At 41.0% G+C, this 20,446-nt stretch overlaps 1 protein-coding gene and 1 long non-coding RNA gene across 3 annotated transcripts in view; one reads left to right on the top strand and one right to left on the bottom strand.

Moving 5' to 3' along the window:
- Nucleotides 1-17,425, top strand: part of NPEPPS (aminopeptidase puromycin sensitive) — a 94,559-nt gene extending 77,134 nt beyond the window's left edge. For both annotated transcript variants that reach the window (XM_047081145.1, XM_047081146.1), the window contains 9 exons: nucleotides 28-167; nucleotides 2,576-2,710; nucleotides 4,169-4,388; nucleotides 8,858-9,000; nucleotides 9,429-9,485; nucleotides 12,394-12,501; nucleotides 12,985-13,140; nucleotides 13,431-13,478; nucleotides 15,835-17,425. In XM_047081145.1, the coding sequence (XP_046937101.1) occupies nucleotides 28-167; nucleotides 2,576-2,710; nucleotides 4,169-4,388; nucleotides 8,858-9,000; nucleotides 9,429-9,485; nucleotides 12,394-12,501; nucleotides 12,985-13,140; nucleotides 13,431-13,478; nucleotides 15,835-15,987 (1,160 nt within the window). In that variant the 3' untranslated portion in view covers nucleotides 15,988-17,425. The remainder of the gene's footprint in view (nucleotides 1-27; nucleotides 168-2,575; nucleotides 2,711-4,168; nucleotides 4,389-8,857; nucleotides 9,001-9,428; nucleotides 9,486-12,393; nucleotides 12,502-12,984; nucleotides 13,141-13,430; nucleotides 13,479-15,834) is intronic.
- LOC124513300 (uncharacterized) lies at nucleotides 13,022-15,841 on the bottom strand. The gene is made up of 2 exons (XR_006962348.1): nucleotides 14,125-15,841; nucleotides 13,022-13,899 (listed from the first exon to the last, which is right to left on the bottom strand). It is a non-coding gene; the product is annotated as an uncharacterized LOC124513300 (long non-coding RNA).
- Nucleotides 17,426-20,446: the final 3,021 nt, after the last annotated feature.

The following is a 20,446-nucleotide window of genomic DNA, read 5'->3' as shown; positions in this document are numbered from 1 at the left end:
TTTCTATTTGTTCTTCTGTTGCTTAAGGAGAAGACTGTCCCCAGTGGATGGTTCCTATCACAATCTCTACTAGTGAAGACCCCAACCATGCCAAACTGAAAATTCTGATGGACAAGCCAGAGATGAATGTGGTTTTGAAAAATGTCAAACCAGACCAGTGGGTAAAGGTGAGTCCATAAATGGCCTAGCCATTTTTATCTTACCTAAATGAATTGATTTCTCTCACTTCCTTTATACATTTTATGGCCGGCTGTAAATTCTGCTTTAGTTTAGATGAGGACTTGCAAAGACAAAAACATTACTAAACTGTCCTGTGTGAAATTTAGGGCCAATTTTCAAATATTATCTGATATCTTCCCTTAGGTAAGGGAGTGGTACATAAGCAGATAAAAAGGGATATGATCAAAGGGGAAAAAATAGTAGATTATGTGTAAAGTCACATTAATCAAAAGGTCTGTGGTCTTGCAACTTCCAGCTGCGCTGTCATTGTAACAAGATGTTAACCTCCACGATGTGCTGTCATTGTGTATGCACAGTTATCGTCAAGCGAGGCCACACATATAATAATGAGTTTGTGTCACTGAAATGTGAAATTCCTGTAACTGGTGTTTTAAAATCATTTCATAAAAATAACAGTTGGTAAAGATTATTTCCCATTATTCTGTACTCTGTACCATTCATAATAAAAGTATCTACTATAAACTTTTCTCCCAATTATAGGTTCCTAATAGGAATCATACATTATCTCAGACTTTTGTATATGTATATGTGTATATGTGTGTGTGTGTGTGTGTGTGTGTGTGTGTGTGTGTGGATACACATACACATATATGATTTTTTAAAAATATACTCAGTGGAGGGGTGCCTGGCTGGCTCCGTCAGAAGAGTGTGAGACTCTTGATCTCAGGGTTGAGTTCACACCCCACATTGGGTATAGAGATTACATAAAAATAAAATCTTTAAGAGGTGCCTGGGTGGCTCAGTCGGTTAAGCGGCCGACTTCGGCTTAGGTCATGATCCTCACGGTTTGTGAGTTTGAGCCCCACGTTGAGCTCTGTGCTGACAGCTTGGAGCCTGGAGCCTGCTCTGGATTCTATGTCTCCTTCTCTCTCTGACCCTCACCCGCTCACACTCTGTCTCCCTCTCTCTCAAAAAATAAACATTTAAAAAATTATAAAAATAAATAAATAAATAATTATAAATTATAAATAAATAAATAAAAACTTAAAAAATACAGATAGATACACACATATACATACTCAGTAGAATACTATGTTACCATTTGAAATTACATCTGGAAGATTATGTAGCTATATGAAATTTTTCTTATAAATGAGAAAAACCTATGTATGCTGTGATTGTAACTGGGTAAATAAAGGTATTATTCCTGCAGTAAAAGGTAGAGGGAATCAATAAAATAGCAGTTGTATTATCGTGAGGTGATTTTAAAAAAATACTTACAGGGGTACCTGGGTGACTCAGTCAGTTAAGCATCCAACTCTTGGTTTCAGCTTAGGTCATGACCTCATGGTTCTGGGATTGGTCCTGCATCAGGCTCTGTGCTGAGTGTGGAGGCTGCTTGGGATGCTCTCTCCACCTCTCTCTCTGCCCCTCCTTCCCTGCTCGTGCTCACTCTCTCTTTCTTTCAAAATAAATAAATAAAATTTAAAAAATACTTACATGTAAGTAGTAAAATTAAAAACATAAATAGTGAAGTACTTGTATCTTCTACCTTATTTTACCTTTAAGGTATTTGGTATATAAATATTATCAAAAATATTTTTGCCTGTCGGTCATTAGCCTACAGAGAATGATAACAGTCCGTGATTATCTCACTCCACAAATTATATGAAATTACTTTTAAAGTCCATGCAATTCTTTAAAATCTAGGACCTGAGCATTGCTATTCTGGTGAGACTGTGGGCTGAGTAGATGAGTCTTTTTGTAAAGGTTTAGTCTTCCTCAGAGATTCCACTGTCCCCGTGTTCTTACGTATAGTAAATATTTTCTGTGAACTTAAAACCATCCACCGAGAGTAGACATAGAAACCGATCTGTGTGATTCCCTCCCTCCCAACCATATCCTTACTACCGTCTCTCACTCTGTCCCCTACTATGTCAAGTTTCTGTTTTCTTTCACCTGTTTTCATCTTTGACAACCGCTTTTTATCTTTATGTGTTGTTTCATTTTAATCCCTGCCTGCGTATGTGATCTTTGTTGTTTTCACTCAGATATACTGAAAGCAAAACTCCTTTCACACCTGCAAAAGACTGCTTTAAAAAACAAATGGATGCGGCGCCTGGGTGGCTCAGTCAGTTAAGTCTCCGACTTCGGCTCAGGTCATGATCTCATGGTTCATGAGTTCAAGCCCTGCGTTGGGCTCTGTGCTGACAGCTCAGAGCCTGGAGTCTGCTTCAGATTCTGTGTCTCCCTCTCTCTCTCTCTCTGTCTCTCTCTGTCTGCCCCTCCCCTGCTTGTGCTCTCGCTCTCAAATAAACAAACACTAAAATTAAAAATTAACAAACAAAACAAATGGAACTGTTTAATTAATAATGTCCATTGGGTATCTTTTCAGTTAAACCTGGGAACAGTTGGGTTTTATCGGACCCAGTACAGCTCAGCCATGCTGGAAAGTTTATTACCCGGCATTCGTGACCTTTCTCTGCCCCCTGTGGATCGACTTGGATTACAAAATGACCTCTTCTCCTTGGTGAGCCTCTCTCAAGTAGTATAATGGATTTTGTTGATTAAAGGATTTTGTTTTTCCTGGAGTATCTGACTGAAACATAATTAGAAGAATATGGCTCTTCCTGAAGGTTGAACACCTTTTGGGACTAGAACAAATGACTAATTATTAATTAACATGACAAGATTGAACCTATATAATTTACTGGAAACAAATCCCATGTCACTACTCCTAAGCCAGCTTTTTGCAATGAAAACTATCCTTCGTAAGGCAAAAATTCTTTTCGGTAGAAATAGGTATGGGCCTTGAAGAAATTTCCCTACTGATGTTTGTTTTTTTTCTTTTAATAATTCAGAATAATTTATATTTTTCTAAAATGGTGATTGTACTTGGCTGGAAACATCTAGAATTTTTTAACATTCCATTACTACTCAAATAATAGTCCATTAGCTTTAGAATTATATTTATGTGGGGCATCTGGGCGGCTGCGTCAGGAGAGCATCCGACTCTTGATCTCAGGGTCATGAGTTCAAGCCCCACATTGGGCGTGGAGCCTACTTTAAAAAAAAAAGGATTATATTTCTTTTGGCTTTGTTCCAGAAAGGATTTAAATCAGCAATTAGTAGTATTATCTTTATGACTCCAACATAGGTTAGATAATTTCCAGATGTCTGTGATAAAATTGTCAGATTCCTCCTACTGTTCCTTTAAAGTGGACTTGAGTTTTCCCTCCCTTCTGCTAACTGGTTTTGGATTCCTCCTTTGTATAAACACAGATTAGCACTGATGCACAAAACCTCACATCTGCTGATCTCATTGCTGAGAGAGACCTGTCCCAGGAGAGTGGTGTATTTGTGCAGTTGGCTGCTGTAACACGAGTTCCTTTTCCTAGCTCTGTTAGTTAATTCTGAAAGGCCTTCCAGTTTGCCTTCTTTCACAAATAAGTAAAGGACAGACTGAAGTTGACACAGTTGGCAGGTCCAGCTTTGAAAGAGCCTCTGTCAAAAACCAAAGCCCTAACTATTGTTGTGTCTTTTCTGAAAATATGAGAATTTTAAAAATAAAAACAAAGCCAAGGCCCCAGACACTGGATAGAAATAGGAAGTTAACGGCACTCCTTTTTGTTTTCTTTTTTTTCCCTTGCTTTCTTTCTCATTGAAGTATAGTTGATGCACAGTGTTACATCAGTTTCAGGTGGACAGCATAGTGATTCCACGAGTTTGCGCCTCATGCTGTGCTCACCACAAGTGTAGCTATACCACCTGTCACCAAACAAAGTGTACCTAAGTTGCTCTCTCACAAATAACAAAAAGTAAATAAGGGATATTGTCATGATAGGAGTTTTATTCTCATAATCCCCTGTGTTCTTTCAACCAAAGAAATGACTGACTAGCAGTAGATAATGCTGAAAATGCATGCTTGTGTTTCTTTGTTTTGTTTTTGTCTGAAGACTAGATTAATTTATGTTTTTTCCTATCCCAGGCTCGAGCTGGAATCATTAGCACTGTAGAGGTTCTAAAAGTCATGGAGGCTTTTGTGAATGAGCCCAATTATACTGTATGGAGCGACCTGAGCTGTAACCTGGGGATTCTCTCAACTCTCTTGTCCCACACAGACTTCTATGAGGAAATCCAGGAGTTTGTGAAAGATGTCTTTTCACCCATAGGGGAGAGACTAGGCTGGGACCCCAAACCTGGAGAAGGTAATGGATGCACGGAATGGGGAAAGAATTGATGAGAAATTGGACCCTTTTTACTCAGCTGTGGTTAACAGTATCAGTAGCATCTTGGTATCTGTTGGGTGTTACTATGTTTTCAGCTCCCCAGAAATTAAATCTTAGGTCTTTTAAGTTTATTGGTGAAGTTACATGGGTCACCAACATAAAAACAGTGGTGGTTATGTGTATTCACTGTTAAATACGATTCGTAAACAACACAAATGGTGGAAATAGAGGCCTTTTACAGCGTTCCAAAGGCCTGTCTATAGTCAAGAAAAGCTAAAGGGAATTTTAGATGATTTTATTTATTATTGCCATAAATATCAGGCACCTTATATGTACAACTTGGAAAGATACCAAGAGACAGTAAGTGAATTCAGGAAGTTACTGACATTCTACATGTGTTCTCTCCTCTGATTATTTCCATAATTGTATATTTACTCTTTTGCCGTCATCATATGTTGGGAATGGTGATCTTGTGGTTTTATATATAATTGTTTTCTACCATCTGCAAATAACTAAAGGTGGTATTTCATCCTGGCAGTCTTGATCTCAGGGTCTTTTGCAATAAGAACAACAGTAACAATTACCTAGAGCTCTGTGTTTTCCCCTTGTGGATTCAACAAATATTTATGCGCCTAGTAAATACCAGGTACTATTCTGGGAGCTGGTGGTACAGCAGTGAAGAAAGCTTTGCCCTGTGTGGCTTACATTCTAGTGGGAGACCCAGCAAACCATTGAACATACGATAATTTAGGTGGCAATGAGTATCATGAAGAAAAATAAAGTTAGGTAAGGTAGATAAAGAGTGGTAGGCCGGTACGCCCTAGCCTGGTCAGGACAACAGTCACTCATGATGAAGTGATAATATGAGCATAAGCAGAGACCTGAGAGAGAGCTGTGAGGCCATCTAGAGGGAAATGGTCCAGACAGGGAACAGCCAGTGCAGGAGATCTGCAGCAGGAGCAAGCTTGGGTTGTTCAGGGAATAACAAGGAGGCTAGTTACATCAGGACGGAGTAAGTGAGGGGGACAGAGTGGGAAGCAGTGCAGCTCCTATAGGACCTGTGGGACCTAGTACATTTTCGACTTTCACAGTTAGTGATATGAGAAAGTGACTTGAGAGCTGATGCACAAGAACGTGACTTGACGTACTCAGCTGTGTGGGACCCAGACGAGTGGAGAGGCAAGAGACAGGAGCAGGGAGATTACAGAGCTGTTCCAGTAATCCAGTTGAGGTGCCGGGTGCAGCTTACACTTGCAGGTGGCAGATTCTAGGCATGTTTTGAAGGTAGAACTGAACCTATTTGGTGGTGGACTGACTGCAAGGGGAAGAAGGAGGAGCCACCACATTCTGGCCTGAGGACCGGAGGGGTGACCTTGCCAGATACAGAACAGGACGGCCGTAGAAGCGGGCTGGGAACAGAAGGAATCAGGAGCTGGGTGTTGGACATGTCAACTTAGACATCCAGGTGGAGAGTCAAGCCTAGAGGTCCAGGCTGAATAAATGCATTTAGTGTGTAGATGGTGTTTACAGCCACGAGACTGGACGAGATCACGCAGGGCCTGAGTGTAGGCGGACAAAAGAGGTCTGAGGGCTAGGTCCGAGGCCAGGCCAAGATTTGGAGATTGAGTGGAAGACGAGGAGTCCGCAAGGGAGACTGACTGGCCACTGAGGTGGGAGAGTCAGGAGGGAGGAGATGTTCCAGACGTCTTAAGCAGTGCAGAAGGAGCGTTACCCACTGTGACAGCTGGTGCTCTGAGTCCGGCGAGATGAAGGGGGTTGGTGAGGCCATCAGCAAGTTCTGTGGAGCGGCGGAGAGCACTAGTGGTTCTCCAGAGCGGGAGGGGGTAAGCAAAGGGCGCATTCAGACAACTTTTTTTTTTTAATTTTTAATGTTTATTTTTGGGAGAGAGAGAGCATGAGCAAGGGAGGGGCAGAGAGAAAGAGGGAGACACGGAATCGGAAGCAAGCTCCAGGCTCTGAGCTGTCAGCACAGAGCTGGATGTGGGGCTTGAACTCAAGAACCGGGAGATATGACCCGAGCCGAAGTCAGACGCTTAACCGACTGAGCCACCCCCCAGGCGCCCCACATTCAGACAACTTCTTCAAGGAGTTTTTGCTGAAAAGGCAATCAGAGAAAAGGGGATAGTCTGGGGAGAGATGTAGAGTCAGTGGAGGCATATATATATTTTTTTTAATAAAGAGGGAGATTTTGTAACATGTTTTTGTGCTGATGACAATGCTAGAGTAGTAATAGAAAAATCCGTGATGTGAAAGAGACGGGGGGTAATTCCTGGAGCGATGGCCAAGCGATGGAGAGGAGTCGGGACCCAACGGAGGAGTGTGCTTTAGACAGGAGCACAGAGCCCTAGAAAGAAAACATAAGAGGGTATGTGGGGTCAGATCCACGCAGACTGGTGGATGTTGTACTTCTCTTTCACGGCTCAAAAACACCTTAATGAAATAGGGAGAATATCTTTAGTTTTCTAGTTTTATAGATAGAAGAATCAAACAGCAAAGTAATAAAACATTCCCTTGTGTCACACAGCAAGTGAGTACCAGAGTCAGAATTACAAATTTGTTCTTCTAAGAACCTCACTAGTGTCCTGTTGTGTTATGTATTGATCTCCTATTGTTTTCTTGAACTTATTTTTTTACTGAGTTATAATTTAAATGTAGCAAAATGCACAATTAAATGTTACATTTCTTGGGGCGCCTGGGTAGCTCAGTCAGTTAGGCATCCAGCTTCAGCTCAGGTCATGATCTCGCAGTTCATGGGTTCGAGCACCGGGTCGGGATCTGTCCTGACAGCTCAGAGCCTGGAGCCTGCTCCGGATATTCTCTCTCTCAATCAATCTCTCTCTCTCTCTCTCTCTCTCTCTCTGCCCCTCCCCTGCTCTCTCCAAAATAAATAAACATTTTAAAAAAATTTAATGTTACAATTCAGCGACTTTTGACAAAAAATACACTGAAGAGGTTGCCTCGGGGCCTCTTCCCAGTCAGTCCTTGCCAGGCTGGTTCCCCTATCCATCCCCTCCAGGCAAACACTATTCTGCCTTTTTTCACCCTAGATTAATATTATCTCTTCTAGAATTTTATGTAAATGGAATCCTAATATATTTTTTCCTGCTCTTACATCTGGCTTCTTTCAATATAATGTGCTAGAGATACATCCAGGGTGTTCATTCCATTTTATTGCTTAGTGGTATTTCATTGTATGTACCACGACTTAGCTATTTTGGTACTGCAATCCATCATTGCTAGTGTTAACTTTTTTTTTTTAAGACATAGTATATAATAAAATGTACCTTTTAAAGTATACAACTCAGTCTTTTTTAGTTTGTTCACAGCATTGCACAACCGTCACCACCATCTAATTCCAGAATAACTTCTTTAGTCTCAAAAGAAACTCCATACCCATGGCAGTCACTCCCCATCCCCTGGCAATCCCGATCCCTGGTAACCACTAATCTGCTGTCAGTCTCTATGGATTTGCCTACTCTGGGCACTTCCTGTAAATGGAATCATACCCCGTGTAGCCTTTTGTGTCTCACTTTTTTCACTTAGCACAATGTTGCTAAGGTTCATCCGTGTTGTCTGTCAGTACCGCATCCTCTTATAGCTGAATAGTATTCTACTGTATGGATGTACCACATTTTGTGTTTTCATCACTTGGTGGGTGTTTGGATGGTTTCTGCTTTTTGACAGTTGTGAATACTGCTGTGAACATGTGTGTACAAATTTTTGTGGACGTAACACTTCCATTTCTATTGCGTGGACTTGCCGGATCATACGGTAACCCCATGTTTAACCTCTCTAGGAATTGCCAGACTGTTTTTCCAAGTGGTCACAACATTTTACGTTCCCGCCAGCAGCATATGAGGGTTCTAACTTCTCCACATCCTTGACAGTGCTTGTTATTGTCCGTCTTTTTTAGTCATCCTGGTGGGTGTGAAGCAGATCTCATAGTGGTTTTGATTTGCGTTTCCCTAATGACCAAAGTTGAACATCTCTTTATGTGCTTATTGGAGTAAACCGATCCATCAGATTTCGATTTTTAAAAATCTAAGATTTCAGTTGGTTATACACAGCGTACTAGTTCAGTATGTGGACTTTTTTCTGAATCTTGGGTCAAAACTGCATGATCTAAGCCTGTTTCTTTCACATATAATCCTTATCAATGTAATTACCTAGATGGAGTGAACATTTAGTAAATTCAGATCATTGGCATTTGTAGACAAAGTCAGCAAATTTATTTGCTTGTCTAGTGTGTTTATTAGCACTTCATTTCACTCTTATGATTTGAACAATATAAATCAGTGTTCTCTCAAGTACTAGGGTAATTGATTGTGTTTGTTCAAGATGGTAGACGTGGTATAAGATACCCAAGTAGCATATTTGTGAAAATGGGATTTTTAAGCAGTGTTGTGTCTCTTTTACTTCTTAATCAGGTCATCTAGATGCACTCCTGAGGGGCTTGGTTCTGGGCAAACTAGGAAAAGCAGGACATAAGGCAACATTAGAAGAAGCCCGCCGTCGGTTTAAGGACCACGTGGAAGGGAAACAGATTCTCTCTGCTGATCTGAGGAGTCCTGTAGGTTTTCATGATAAATAACCTTGATTTCTAGATGACTGCATCATTCTGCACACAGTGTGGGATGTATTTAATGGTAACCAGAAATGACTTAGACACTGACCCACACATTGTGTCTGACTCTGTGTTAATATGTGCCATTTAGGTGGTTTGTAGCCAGCTTCTCGTTTGTTTAAAGTTTCTCAGACTACACTGTGCTTAAAGCTGATTATCTGTGCGCATTCCCCTGAGAGAGCCGGTGTGCATGCCGTCTCCCTGCCTGGTTTTCAGTATGGGCTCCGAAGCTCTTTGTCGCACAGTTTGTACGTAACATCCACATACAGCTGTTTACAATCGTGTTGACTTGCTTTCTGTCTTAACATTAGAATATTTGGAACAAGATGCATTTAATCAGATGCCTTCTTTGTCGTTCCTGTATTCTCTTGTAGGTTTATCTGACCGTTTTGAAGCATGGTGATGGCACTACCTTAGACATTATGCTAAAGGTGAGTACATTTGGAAAGGGTTTCCATCTTCTGCTGTAAAACTTGGATTGACACAGTACAAGCTTTAAGTGGTAAAAAAAAAAAAAAAAAGTCCTGGCGAAAGAAATATACGTAGATATGCATGTTGCAGACAGGCAAATATTAAGAAACTATGGGAGAGAGATATCATGTCTGTTCACGTGTACTACCAATACGATGCCAGAAGTCATCTAGTGTTCTCACTTTTTTTAATTTGTAAGTTTATGTATCTTAAACCAAAAAATGAAGTGTTCATTTTGATTAACAAGTCAAGCTCTTAAAATTTTCCCTTCTGAGGGGCGCCTGGGTGGCGCAGTCGGTTAAGCGTCCGACTTCAGCCAGGTCACGATCTCGCGGTCCGTGAGTTCGAGCCCCGCGTCAGGCTCTGGGCTGATGGCTCAGAGCCTGGAGCCTGTTTCCGATTCTGTGTCTCCCTCTCTTTCTGCCCCTCCCCCGTTCATGCTCTGTCTCTCTCTGTCCCAAAAATAAATAAACGTTGAAAAAAAAAAATTAAAAAAAAAAAAAAATTTTCCCTTCTGTGTAAACTTACATAGGATCCTTCCCATTTTGAAGAAAAGGTTTGTGTCCGTGCTTAGGGGAGAGAGAATCAGGTGTCTCCAGGGTTTGAGTTATGTCAGTGCCTCTGATGAATGGACAGGAAATTAATTGACTTGCCTGCGTAGCCTCTGTAGTTTCCCCAGAGGGTTGGCATGTAATTAAACTCTAATACAGATACTGTACTTCTCCAGTCCCTGTCCATGCGGTTGTCAATCTAAGAAATCACTTGACAGGTAGGGGGAGCTGAATGTACTTATATTACCATCGAATAAAATGTGCAAAATGTGTCTAAATACCCAAATTACGTGTCAAATCTGCAAAGCCCATTCGTTTAAAGACCTGCTCTTAGTGGGAACAAACAACAGGAATGGGATGTGCTTTGCTACTTCCATCTTTAATGGATTAAGAACACTTTTCTGACCTCAAGTAGATCAAAATTGCAAATCCAATTTCTAGTATTTCATTTTAAACAAATCCTGTTTTTTTTTTAATGCTTATTTATTTTTGAGAGAGAGAGAGAGCATGAGCATGAGCAGGGGAGGGGCAGAGAGAGAGGGAGACAAAGAATGTGAAGCAGGCTCCAGGCTCTGAGCTGTCAACACAGAGCCCGACACAGGGCTCGAACTCAGGGACCGCGAGATCATGACCTGAGCAGAAGTCAGATGCTCAACCAACTGAGCCACCCAGGCGCCCCCAAATCATATTTTTTAAATGATTAAAATATTTTGAAAAATGTAAACTTTAAGAAACTCAAAATGTGCCACTTTTCTGATCTTGGACAAGAGTTTCCTTTCTAATAATATCAAAATTATACTTTGGGTTTAACTTAACTTTCAATTAAATGACATTGAGGTCCCTTCTCAGTCTTAATATTCTGTGAAACTGTACACTATGAATCCTGTATTTCTTTGCATATGAAATCAGATATTTGTAGGTTTTGTCTTTTCCATAGCAGTATGGAACAAAATAGGGGTTCTGAAATTCTCATGACAGATACCTTGACATTTTCATGTCATAGCACACTTTTAAGAATTTATTCTAGTATGTATATTTAATAAGTGTTGGCATCTGTTTAATGTAAGGGAGCTGACTATAATTCTGATTTACTGTCGAAAGAGCTCTAATGAAGGCCAAATTAGGTTTCTTCAAGAAACCAGTTGATGGGAGATGAGGATTGTCTTCTGTTGGTAATTTAGGAGTAATGAGGCCCGCTAAAAAAGAACTTTGATTTCAAAGTATATTTGGAATGTGGTGTTATGGTGCCATCTAGTGGACTGGTTTAACAGGTTCTCCTTGGGGAAAACCATGCTTCTTGAAAGCCAGAGTTCAGACCTTGAGTCCTGGAGCTGAAAAGGACCTTAGAAATTATCTCTCCACCCCACTCATTTTACACAAGAGGAAACTGAGATCCAAAGAAGTTAAGGACTTAGTCAAGGTCACACAGCTAGTTAGACACAAAACCAGGACTAGAACCCAGGTCTCCTGACTTCTATTTTACTACACTGCTGCTCAAAAGAAATCAAAGGAAAAGAAGAGGAAATGGGGGCCTGTGATGGGGTGTGCGGACACTGGTCAGTGTAAAATCTTCAGTGAGAAAAAAAGTCAACAGAGTCTATTGATTAAGTTGTCTTGGAGAGATATCTCATATATGCTTGTAATTTTTGTATGCATAATGTTTTGTTTCTGATGGTGGAAAAAAGACTCGGTATAATCAGTGTGGAAGATTTAGAGACTAGAAAAGTATAAAGAAAATACTTACCTGTAATTTGAAATGTTTAAAAAGGTCACAAAATAGGTATAAGATGATCTAATGTCCAATTTGGTAATGTACATATTGTAATAATTTAATTTTTTCTTTATGCTTCTCATTTCCCTAATTTCCTGCATTCAGCATGCGATGCTTTTGCAGTTGAAAAATTTGATGATACAGAATTCCACTGATCAGAGACCATCGTTAATATTAACATGCATTTTTGACTATTAGAAATTGATGACCTTCAATGGTATTGGCAATCATCAGTTTGTTCATTTAACACAGAACATTAGTCAGACATCATACCCCTCAGATCTTGAATTTAAACTGCTCAGAACTGATGACCAGCCATTCACATAGTACTCACTTACATTTAGTGACTTACTATAATGGCAAATCACAAATTTAGTGCCTGAACATCCTGTTAAGTTTTATCTTCTGTTAATTTTATGCCCTGCGCACCTAGCCAATGAGAATATAGAACAGAAGTTTCACCTTACTGGGGGAGAAGCTCATATAAGCATGTGTCTGACTTCCAGGGGACAGTTAACTATCTCGATCTGTATTTTTTCACTATAGCTTCACAAACAAGCAGATATGCAGGAAGAGAAAAACCGAATTGAAAGGGTCCTTGGGGCTACTCTTTCACCTGAATTGATTCAAAAAGTCCTCACGTTTGCACTTTCAGTAAGTTACAATGAAAATTGCTTTTAGAGGGAATTGTAACCTATCAATCTGTGGCAGCTGTCTTTGATTCAGTATTCTCTTGATCTGCTTTAACCCCTTCCTCTTAGTCTGGGGGAAATGGAATGGGCTTTTGTTACTGACCTCTATCTATATCTGCCTCTAATGGTGGGAATCGGGATAGTTGGAAGCAGGAATAAACTGGCAAGCCTACTTACCTTACCCCTGTGCCTACTTTCTGTCTCTTCCTTTCTTTATCCTGTAGGAACCCAAGCAAACATCTATTTAGTAGCCTGTTTTTGCCTGTCTCAGTGCCTCATTCTCAATTTGGCTGATCTTTAGGAAGCTTTCTGGTGCCAGTTATTCCTAAAATAAGGAATGAGGGTCTTCAGTGTGATTACTTGGGTACCTCAACAGCATTTGCCCTTTCTGGCACCAGAAGATGTTTTGAGTACAGTAGACTTTTCGTTCTCTTTCTATTTCTAGGAAGAGGTACGCCCACAGGACACTGTGTCAGTAATTGGTGGAGTGGCAGGAGGCAGCAAGCATGGAAGGAAGGCTGCTTGGAAGTTTATAAAAGACAACTGGGAAGAACTTTATAATCGATACCAGGGAGGATTCTTAATATCCAGACTAATAAAGGTGTGTGAAGATTTTTATTTTGAGTAGCTTGCTTATCATAGATGTTATTTAGAGACATCCCTGATTCACTAGGCCTATAGTCTTTGCTCTTTAAGGGTTTCTTCCAAAAAAAAAACAAGTTCCTTAAATAATTATTAGCTTTATTAAAGGGCTTGTCCATCACCCATCCTGCACCTTCTAGAATATTCTGAAGTTGGGAGAATATAAAATGATTTGGTTTTTAGGTAAATGGAAGTTTGTTCCTAGCGTCTTTTAGTTACATTTACTATTTAAACCATTGTTTTTTTCAGCTATCAGTTGAGGGATTTGCAGTTGATAAAATGGCTGGAGAGGTTAAGGTAAGCAAAGTACTGTTTCCTTTTTACTTTTCAATCTAGTAAGTAAAAACACTAATGAGCCAAATTGTAATGATACGATGTTGGGGTAATGCTGTATTTATCCTTGTTTTTGCTTGGAAAAAGACAGCTTGGGTTGTGTCTTTAATGCTTGAAGAATTTAGGGTTGGAATCATCTTTGAGCGCTTTGCAATATGGTTGAAGGAACGTGGTGGAACTTGGAATCAGTCGATCTGAGTATAAATCTGTGCTCTGCCCTATGTTAGCTATGGGACTTCAAGTAAGTTTTTTAATCCCTGTGAGCCTGTCTCCTCATCCATAAAATGGAATGATGATAAGATTATTATTTAAGTAATGTAGTGGGACTGGAACAGAGTAGTAGGTCCTCGATAATGGTTCTTTTTTTTTCCTTTCTAAAAACAACCTTCAGGGGCGCCTGGGTGGCGCAGTCGGTTAAGCGTCCGACTTCAGCCAGGTCACGATCTCGCGGTCCGTGAGTTCGAGCCCCGCGTCGGGCTCTGGGCTGATGGCTCAGAGCCTGGAGCCTGTTTCCGGTTCTGTGTCTCCCTCTCTCTCTGCCCCTCCCCCGTTCATGCTCTGTCTCTCTCTGTCCCAAAAATAAGTAAACGTTGAAAAAAAAAAAAACAACCTTCATAGGTCTGTCCTGTGCACGAGGAGACAAGATGGCTATGCAAGGAATCTCCTCTTAGCCCTTACAAAGGAGAATCTTCAGTTTAGTGGTAAAGTTCAGCATTTGAGGAACAGATATATACTGATGAGGGAAATCTTAATGTTAAGCCTTCCATTGCATTTAATTGTGAAGTTATTTTTGAAGAGTCACTTTTACCTTTACTTCTTGAAGGCAGTGGGGTTACGAGGTGTGAATGTGGAGGCTCTGAGGGCTGTTGTGTTGTTTCACTCACTCTGTGAGCCATTGTTTGGAATTTTAAGATTTCAGGTCTTGAGAAAACAGTGAAAGACTTGATCTCTGCCTTCATTTAACTTACATTGTATGCTGTGGAAAAAGTTACTTTACCGTAAAGGATAGAAGTACTCTGAAGGAGAAGTACATATACCTGGTTTGGAGGGGAAAGGCAGTGAGTGGCCAAGCTGAGGCCGGGAAGATAGGTAGAGGCCAGACTGGAGGGCCTTGGAGGCCATATGAATTTTCCTAAGAGTGCAAAGCCCTTGAACTGCTTGTCAACAGGGGAGTGAGTTGATGTGATTTGTACCATAAAAATTTCAGTCTGGCTGCAGTATGGGAAAGAGAAACATTTTGGGATGCTGACTGCAAGCAAGAATGATAGAGTAGCTTTCAGGAGATGGAGTTATGAAATTCAGGGGCTTGGGTTTGTTAATCTTTAATTCAACAAATATTTACTGATTGGCTTCTCTGTGTTGTGAATGTACCTGGCAGAGGAAGAAGGAAGAACCAACGATAATTCCTGGGTTTCTTATATGTAAATAGTGGTGCTATTTGTGGAGATGGAATGAGGGGCAGTTCTGTATTGTACTTGGGCCCTAAGAACCCAGCCCCAAGAACGAGCCTCAGCGAAGGCGCCATTGTTGTTTGTGTGAACGAGGTTATTGATTTCCAAAAGTTCTAGACTTAATCTGATGAATTAGTCATTCTTTCCTTTACACCTGTGACGACTGGTTCAAAGTGAAGACCCCTATCCTTTCGTTGGTTGGTATTTAAGAGTTGCTCTGTTTACTATGAATCTTGGTATACTTCATTGGAACGTAGTTTATTGAATCTTTAATCAATAAGCTTTGGATAAATTATAATAAACTCAGAAATGGTTTTGTTGTATGAAAGATGTGGTCTGTGGAGCAGCAATTTAATCTTTGTGGTCTTATCGCCTTCACAAATTAATCTTTGTTTGAAGCAGCCGGAATGTGTGCGTCCTTAAGGACTCTGCCTGCCAAGTATTGTGCTAACAGTTTTTATGGATTTTCTCTTAAACTTCTGGACTAAATAGTTTCTTACCAATGAGAAAACAGAATGATTAATGTACTCAAACTCACAGGCTAATACATGACCGAACCGAGATTTGAGTCCCAACCTAATTCCAAAGCCCTACATTAACCACTAGATAATGAACCTAAAAGGCCAGAGGTTCTGCCTCTTTGTTACCTTTTGATTAGATTTGAAGCATTTATTTGGAGAAGAATTCCTGTATGCAGGTCTAAGGGGCTGCTTTGTTTTCTTTTAGCCTGGGAGTAGCAGCGGTAAATTTTCATGATTAAAGCTTTTGAATCCTTTACAGAACAGTGGGTAACTTTTCATGACCTGTGATACTTCTAACTTCTTACCATTGCTAGTACTGATCCTACCTTCTGGGTTGTGTTATACCAGGCTTTCTTCGAGAGCCACCCAGCTCCTTCAGCTGAGCGCACCATCCAGCAGTGTTGTGAAAATATCCTGCTGAATGCTGCTTGGCTAAAGCGAGATGCTGAGAGCATTCACCAGTACCTCCTTCAGCGAAAGGCCTCGCCACCTACGGCGTGAACCCTGAGCGCCGCCACCGCGGTTCTGCTGCTTGGCTGCAGGGATGAGGTGGGGCTACCGAACAGCTGATTCATATGCCGAGAATTTGGAGTCTTCTTTCAAACCAGTGGGGGTTGGACGATGAATGTAGTTAACTGGTTCCTGCTCACACTCCAGAATTAAATTCTATTGAAAAAGGAAAATCAGCAATTCAGCAAAAAAATAAGTAAATAAATAAAAATAAAAAATAAAAAATGTAAATATGATAGTAATAAAATAGAGCATAACGAAACTGTGAAACTTCCTGAAGCCTTGTCAGTGGTTAAAAGTATTTAACACTCTCCTGTTAATGACAGATGTTCTGTTTTTATAACCTACCAAAAGGAAACTAGAGGCTTCTGGGTGAAGAAGATTTTTTGTGAAGTGGGTTCTGCGAGCAGCCTACAAGCCAAGGGTAGTGTCCATTGCTCTGGGAATGGTTAAACGTGAAAGGCTGATAGCTGGTATAACATAGAGTCTGTGCATAATTCCAAGTGTTTTTTGGTTTTTTGTTTTTGGGGTTTTGGTTTTTTTTTTTTGGTTTTTTTTTTTTTTTTGGGCATGGGGACTGATCAGGAATATATATTTTCCTGCATAACTCAATCTGAACCAAGGATTGTAGTTTTCCTCCTTGCCTTCCCTTCTGTGTGACCCCCTTGGCCAAAAAAAAAAAAAAAAAAAAAGTTAAAAAAACCAAACCTATCCTGGTCTGGGTTTTTCCTCCTCCTAGTTCCACCCCCAACCTCCTCCTCCCCCCCCCCCCCCGGTGTCCTTCTTAGAGATAAAGAAATAATAAGGAAACATCTTTTATAGCCACATTAAATAAGAGAAACTGATATACATTATTTTTCTTTCTTTTTTAAGATAACTTTTAAGAACCCTGAAATGCATGTAGGTGAGACATAGAGATGAAAGGGTTTTCAGCCAGGCCATCCTGAAGGAGTTACTCTGCTAACAGCGGTCTTAGTTGTCGGACAGGCCAACTGTTAAGCCTCTTTCCAACAGTGTCAACACTGGCTTCTCCTGGTTCATTCTGGACACGTAAGAAGTCCGTGGTAACTGCTGCAGGGGCCGCATATTAGTGGTAACTGGTTCAAACAAAAGCTGTAAGCCTGTGTGCCACTCTTCGCTTTAACAGTGTATCCTACTAACAAGCCTCACCTCACTAATCCAGCGAGTTTTAACTCTAAACCTCTTTCCTTTTCTCTGGCCCTACCTTTTTTCTTTTCTTCCCTTTTTCCTTTTCTTTTTAAAAATATTTTTTTGTGTTATTAACAGGAATTCATATTTGGTGTGGCTTAACTGTATTTCAGAAGGTCATCAGATTGTGAGACTGCTTCCTTGAAACATTTTTGTGCTATTGTTTTAAAAAAATAATAATTAAAAAACAGTTGGCGTTAATAAAAATGTCAATGTGAAATTGATGTCCTGATTTCTTTTATTCTCTTCAATAAGAAATTATAAACGTTTCCTATCATTCACTAGGATTATAAGAAGTTTTGCTATCATGGGATTTTTTGAGTCTAAGAAAATCCAGTTTCTGAATTCCTTAATGACTAAGACCTAAACAGAAAAATCCGAAGAGTCCTTCTGAATTCATTCTGGATCAGTCAGCATTCAGGAGTTAACCTGACACTTGCCAGTTCCCGTTTCTTGAGGCTCTCTTGTCCAGGTGCCACACGCAGGGCAGCCATGAGGCCATCTAGGCATGTGCTTAAGGCACCAGCAAAGTAGGGACACCAAAAAGACTGAGAAGAAATCTGCTTAGTATTCTCATTTTACAATTAGAAATTCTAGAAAGAAGTAATTTCATTTTCAGCGTATATACAAGTTTTGTGTATAATAGTTAATTGGCTTGAATTATGCTGCGGCACAGGTGGTGGAGGGTGTCTTCTGCGTCCCCTTCAGAGCCGCTCCCATCCTATTCTGTGCCCCAGGAGGGCATGGCCCACACAGACTGCACTGACAGGGTCCTTTGCCCTCTGACTTCAGGTTGTGTTGATCCAATTTGTAATACCTTCAAGATCAAAAGGCATGAGGAGAGGACGGTCAGGGCATTTATTCACCAGGCTTCCTCATCCCCAGGTCACATGGGTCGGGTCGTCTGTGACCCTCTACCAAAGGCCACGACTCCTGTTCAGAAGCCCTCTCTAGCTTCTAGCTCCGTCACTTTGCCCCTTCAAATCTAGGGAAAGGATTATTCCCTTACTAGCTCTGGATCATTCCATTATTCCTTGTTGGTTCCCCTGAACTTTGCTCATGTTTTTGTAAATAGTCCCTTTATTAAACCTTCGTCAAGTTACCTAGTTCAAGTGTGTTCTCTGTTCTCTACTAATATCCTGACTGATTCTGGCACCAGAGTCCTGATAACGGGTCTCTAAAGGTCTTCAGCCTTTTTGGTATTAGATTTACTGCTTGTCTTCCAAGTAGCTCCCTATCGGGTAATATATTCATTTTACAGGTGAGAAAGCAGGCTCAGAAAAATTAGGTAAAGTTACACAACAAATAACTTAGGGGGCACCTGAGTGGCTCAGTTGGTTAAGCGTCTAACTCTTGGTTTTGGCTTAGGTCGTGATCTCATTCTCTCTCTCCCTCCCTCCCTCTTAAACTTGAAAAAAAAAAGAAAAAAAGAAAAAAACAACTTAGAACCAGTGGTCAGCCCAAGATCACCAGCCTCTAAAACCTGTTTTCTTCTCACTAATTGTCATGTCTTCACATTTAAAAGGTCATACAGTCAGACCGGATTCAGGCAACAGCTTTAAAGATTTTTAATGATTTTTCCTTGGTTAAAGATTTTAGTGGAAATCAGAAGGTTGGAAAGAAAGATGAATGTGGGGTACCTGGCTGGCTCAGTAGAGCATGCAACTCTTGATCTTGGGGCCACGAGTTCAAGCCCCACATAGAGCTAATTAAAAATTTTTTTTCAGGGGCGCCTGGGTGGCTCAGTCGGTTAAGCGGCCGACTTCGGCTCAGGTCATGATCTCACGGTCCGTGAGTTCGAGCCCCGCGTCGGGCTCTGTGCTGACAGCTCAGAGCCTGAAGCCTGTTCCGGATTCTGTGTCGCCCTCTCTCTGACCCTCCCCTGTTCATGCTCTGTCTCTCCCTGTCTCAAAAATAAATGAATAAAACGTTAAAAAAAATTTTTTTTCAAAAAAAAAAGATGAATGTGTTACTTCCTATAGGGAATTTGATATTATCTTTTATTAATGGGAAGCAGTAAACCATTTTGGAATACTACATGGTGCTGCATGAATTCTTAAACTTACAGTTTCAGGGAGCAAGGAGCCCCTCGAAAGTATTGGTAAAGAATAGATCTCTGTAGTGTGCGATTTAGGGGGTATGAGTGGAGTTCTGGAGCTTTGAAAAGATTCTTTCAATTCTGTTACCCAAACAGGTCCTAGAATGTGATCAGAAAGACTTGGAGCCACATTTGTACGGTTAGTGATTATTTTTTTTAGCAGGGCAGAAAATAAACAAGCTTTTGGTAATCTACTTACGGCACTGAATCTACACTTAAGAGATAGCCTCATTTTTTACTGAATAAATTACTTGATGAGAAATTGATCTCTTCTTACTACATACTGATTTTAGGCTCTCCAGGTTTTTGGTGTGTGTGTGTGCGTGTGTTTTTTTTTTTTTAACGTTCATTTTTGAGAGAAAGGGAGAGACAGAGCGCAAGTGGGGGCGGGGCAGAGAGAGAGGGAGACAACAGAATCCGAAACAGGCTCCAGGCTCTGAGCTGTTAGCACAGAGCCCGAGGCGGGGCTCGAACTCATAGACCGCGAGATCATGACTTGAGCCAAAGTTGGAAGCTCAGCCAACTGAGCCACCCAGGCGCGCGCGCGCGTGTGTGTGTGTGTGTGTGTGCGTGTGTTGTTTTAAATTTTTTATAAGACTGGGGCGCCTGGGTGGCTCAGTCAGTTGAGCGTCCGACTTCGGCCCAGATCATGATCTTGCGGTCCCTGAGTTCGAGCCCCGCGTCGGGCTCTGTGCTGACAGCTCAGAGCCTGGAGCCTGCTTCGGATTCTGTGTCTCCCTCTCTCTCTGCCCCTCCCCGCTCATGGTCTCTCTGTCAAAAATAAACACTAAAAAATTTTTTTATTTTTATTTTTTTATAAGACTGTCTTCTCCTTTGAGATAATGCAGAAATTCACCCAAGGTGGACCGTGCCTTCTTGCACCGCCCCCAGCGGGCACAGACTGTTCAAGGTGCTTGGTTTCCAACACAAGCACAAGAGACAGGAGACCCTGATGGTAATAAAATGTTAGGCCAAACAACTGCCTTCCCTGGGAAACCAAATCAGAGGATTGGTTGCTGTACCAGGACATTTGATGGCAAATGGGATAGACGGCAGGGTCAGAGGAGGGAAGGTTTATTGGGCTGTTCGTGCCACTTGTAAAAAAAAAAAAAGTCTGCTCGGTCCTGCAGTTCCGCTGCTGGT

The sequence above is a fragment of the Lynx rufus genome, unplaced genomic scaffold (assembly GCF_022079265.1).
Source record: "Lynx rufus isolate CCGP_SWC_20201006 ecotype Redwood Valley unplaced genomic scaffold, mLynRuf1.p SCAF_18, whole genome shotgun sequence".
NCBI classification, from domain to species: Eukaryota; Metazoa; Chordata; class Mammalia; order Carnivora; family Felidae; genus Lynx; species Lynx rufus.
The sequence above is the reverse complement of the archived record's forward strand: the minus strand, read 5'-3'. Positions and strand labels throughout refer to the sequence as shown.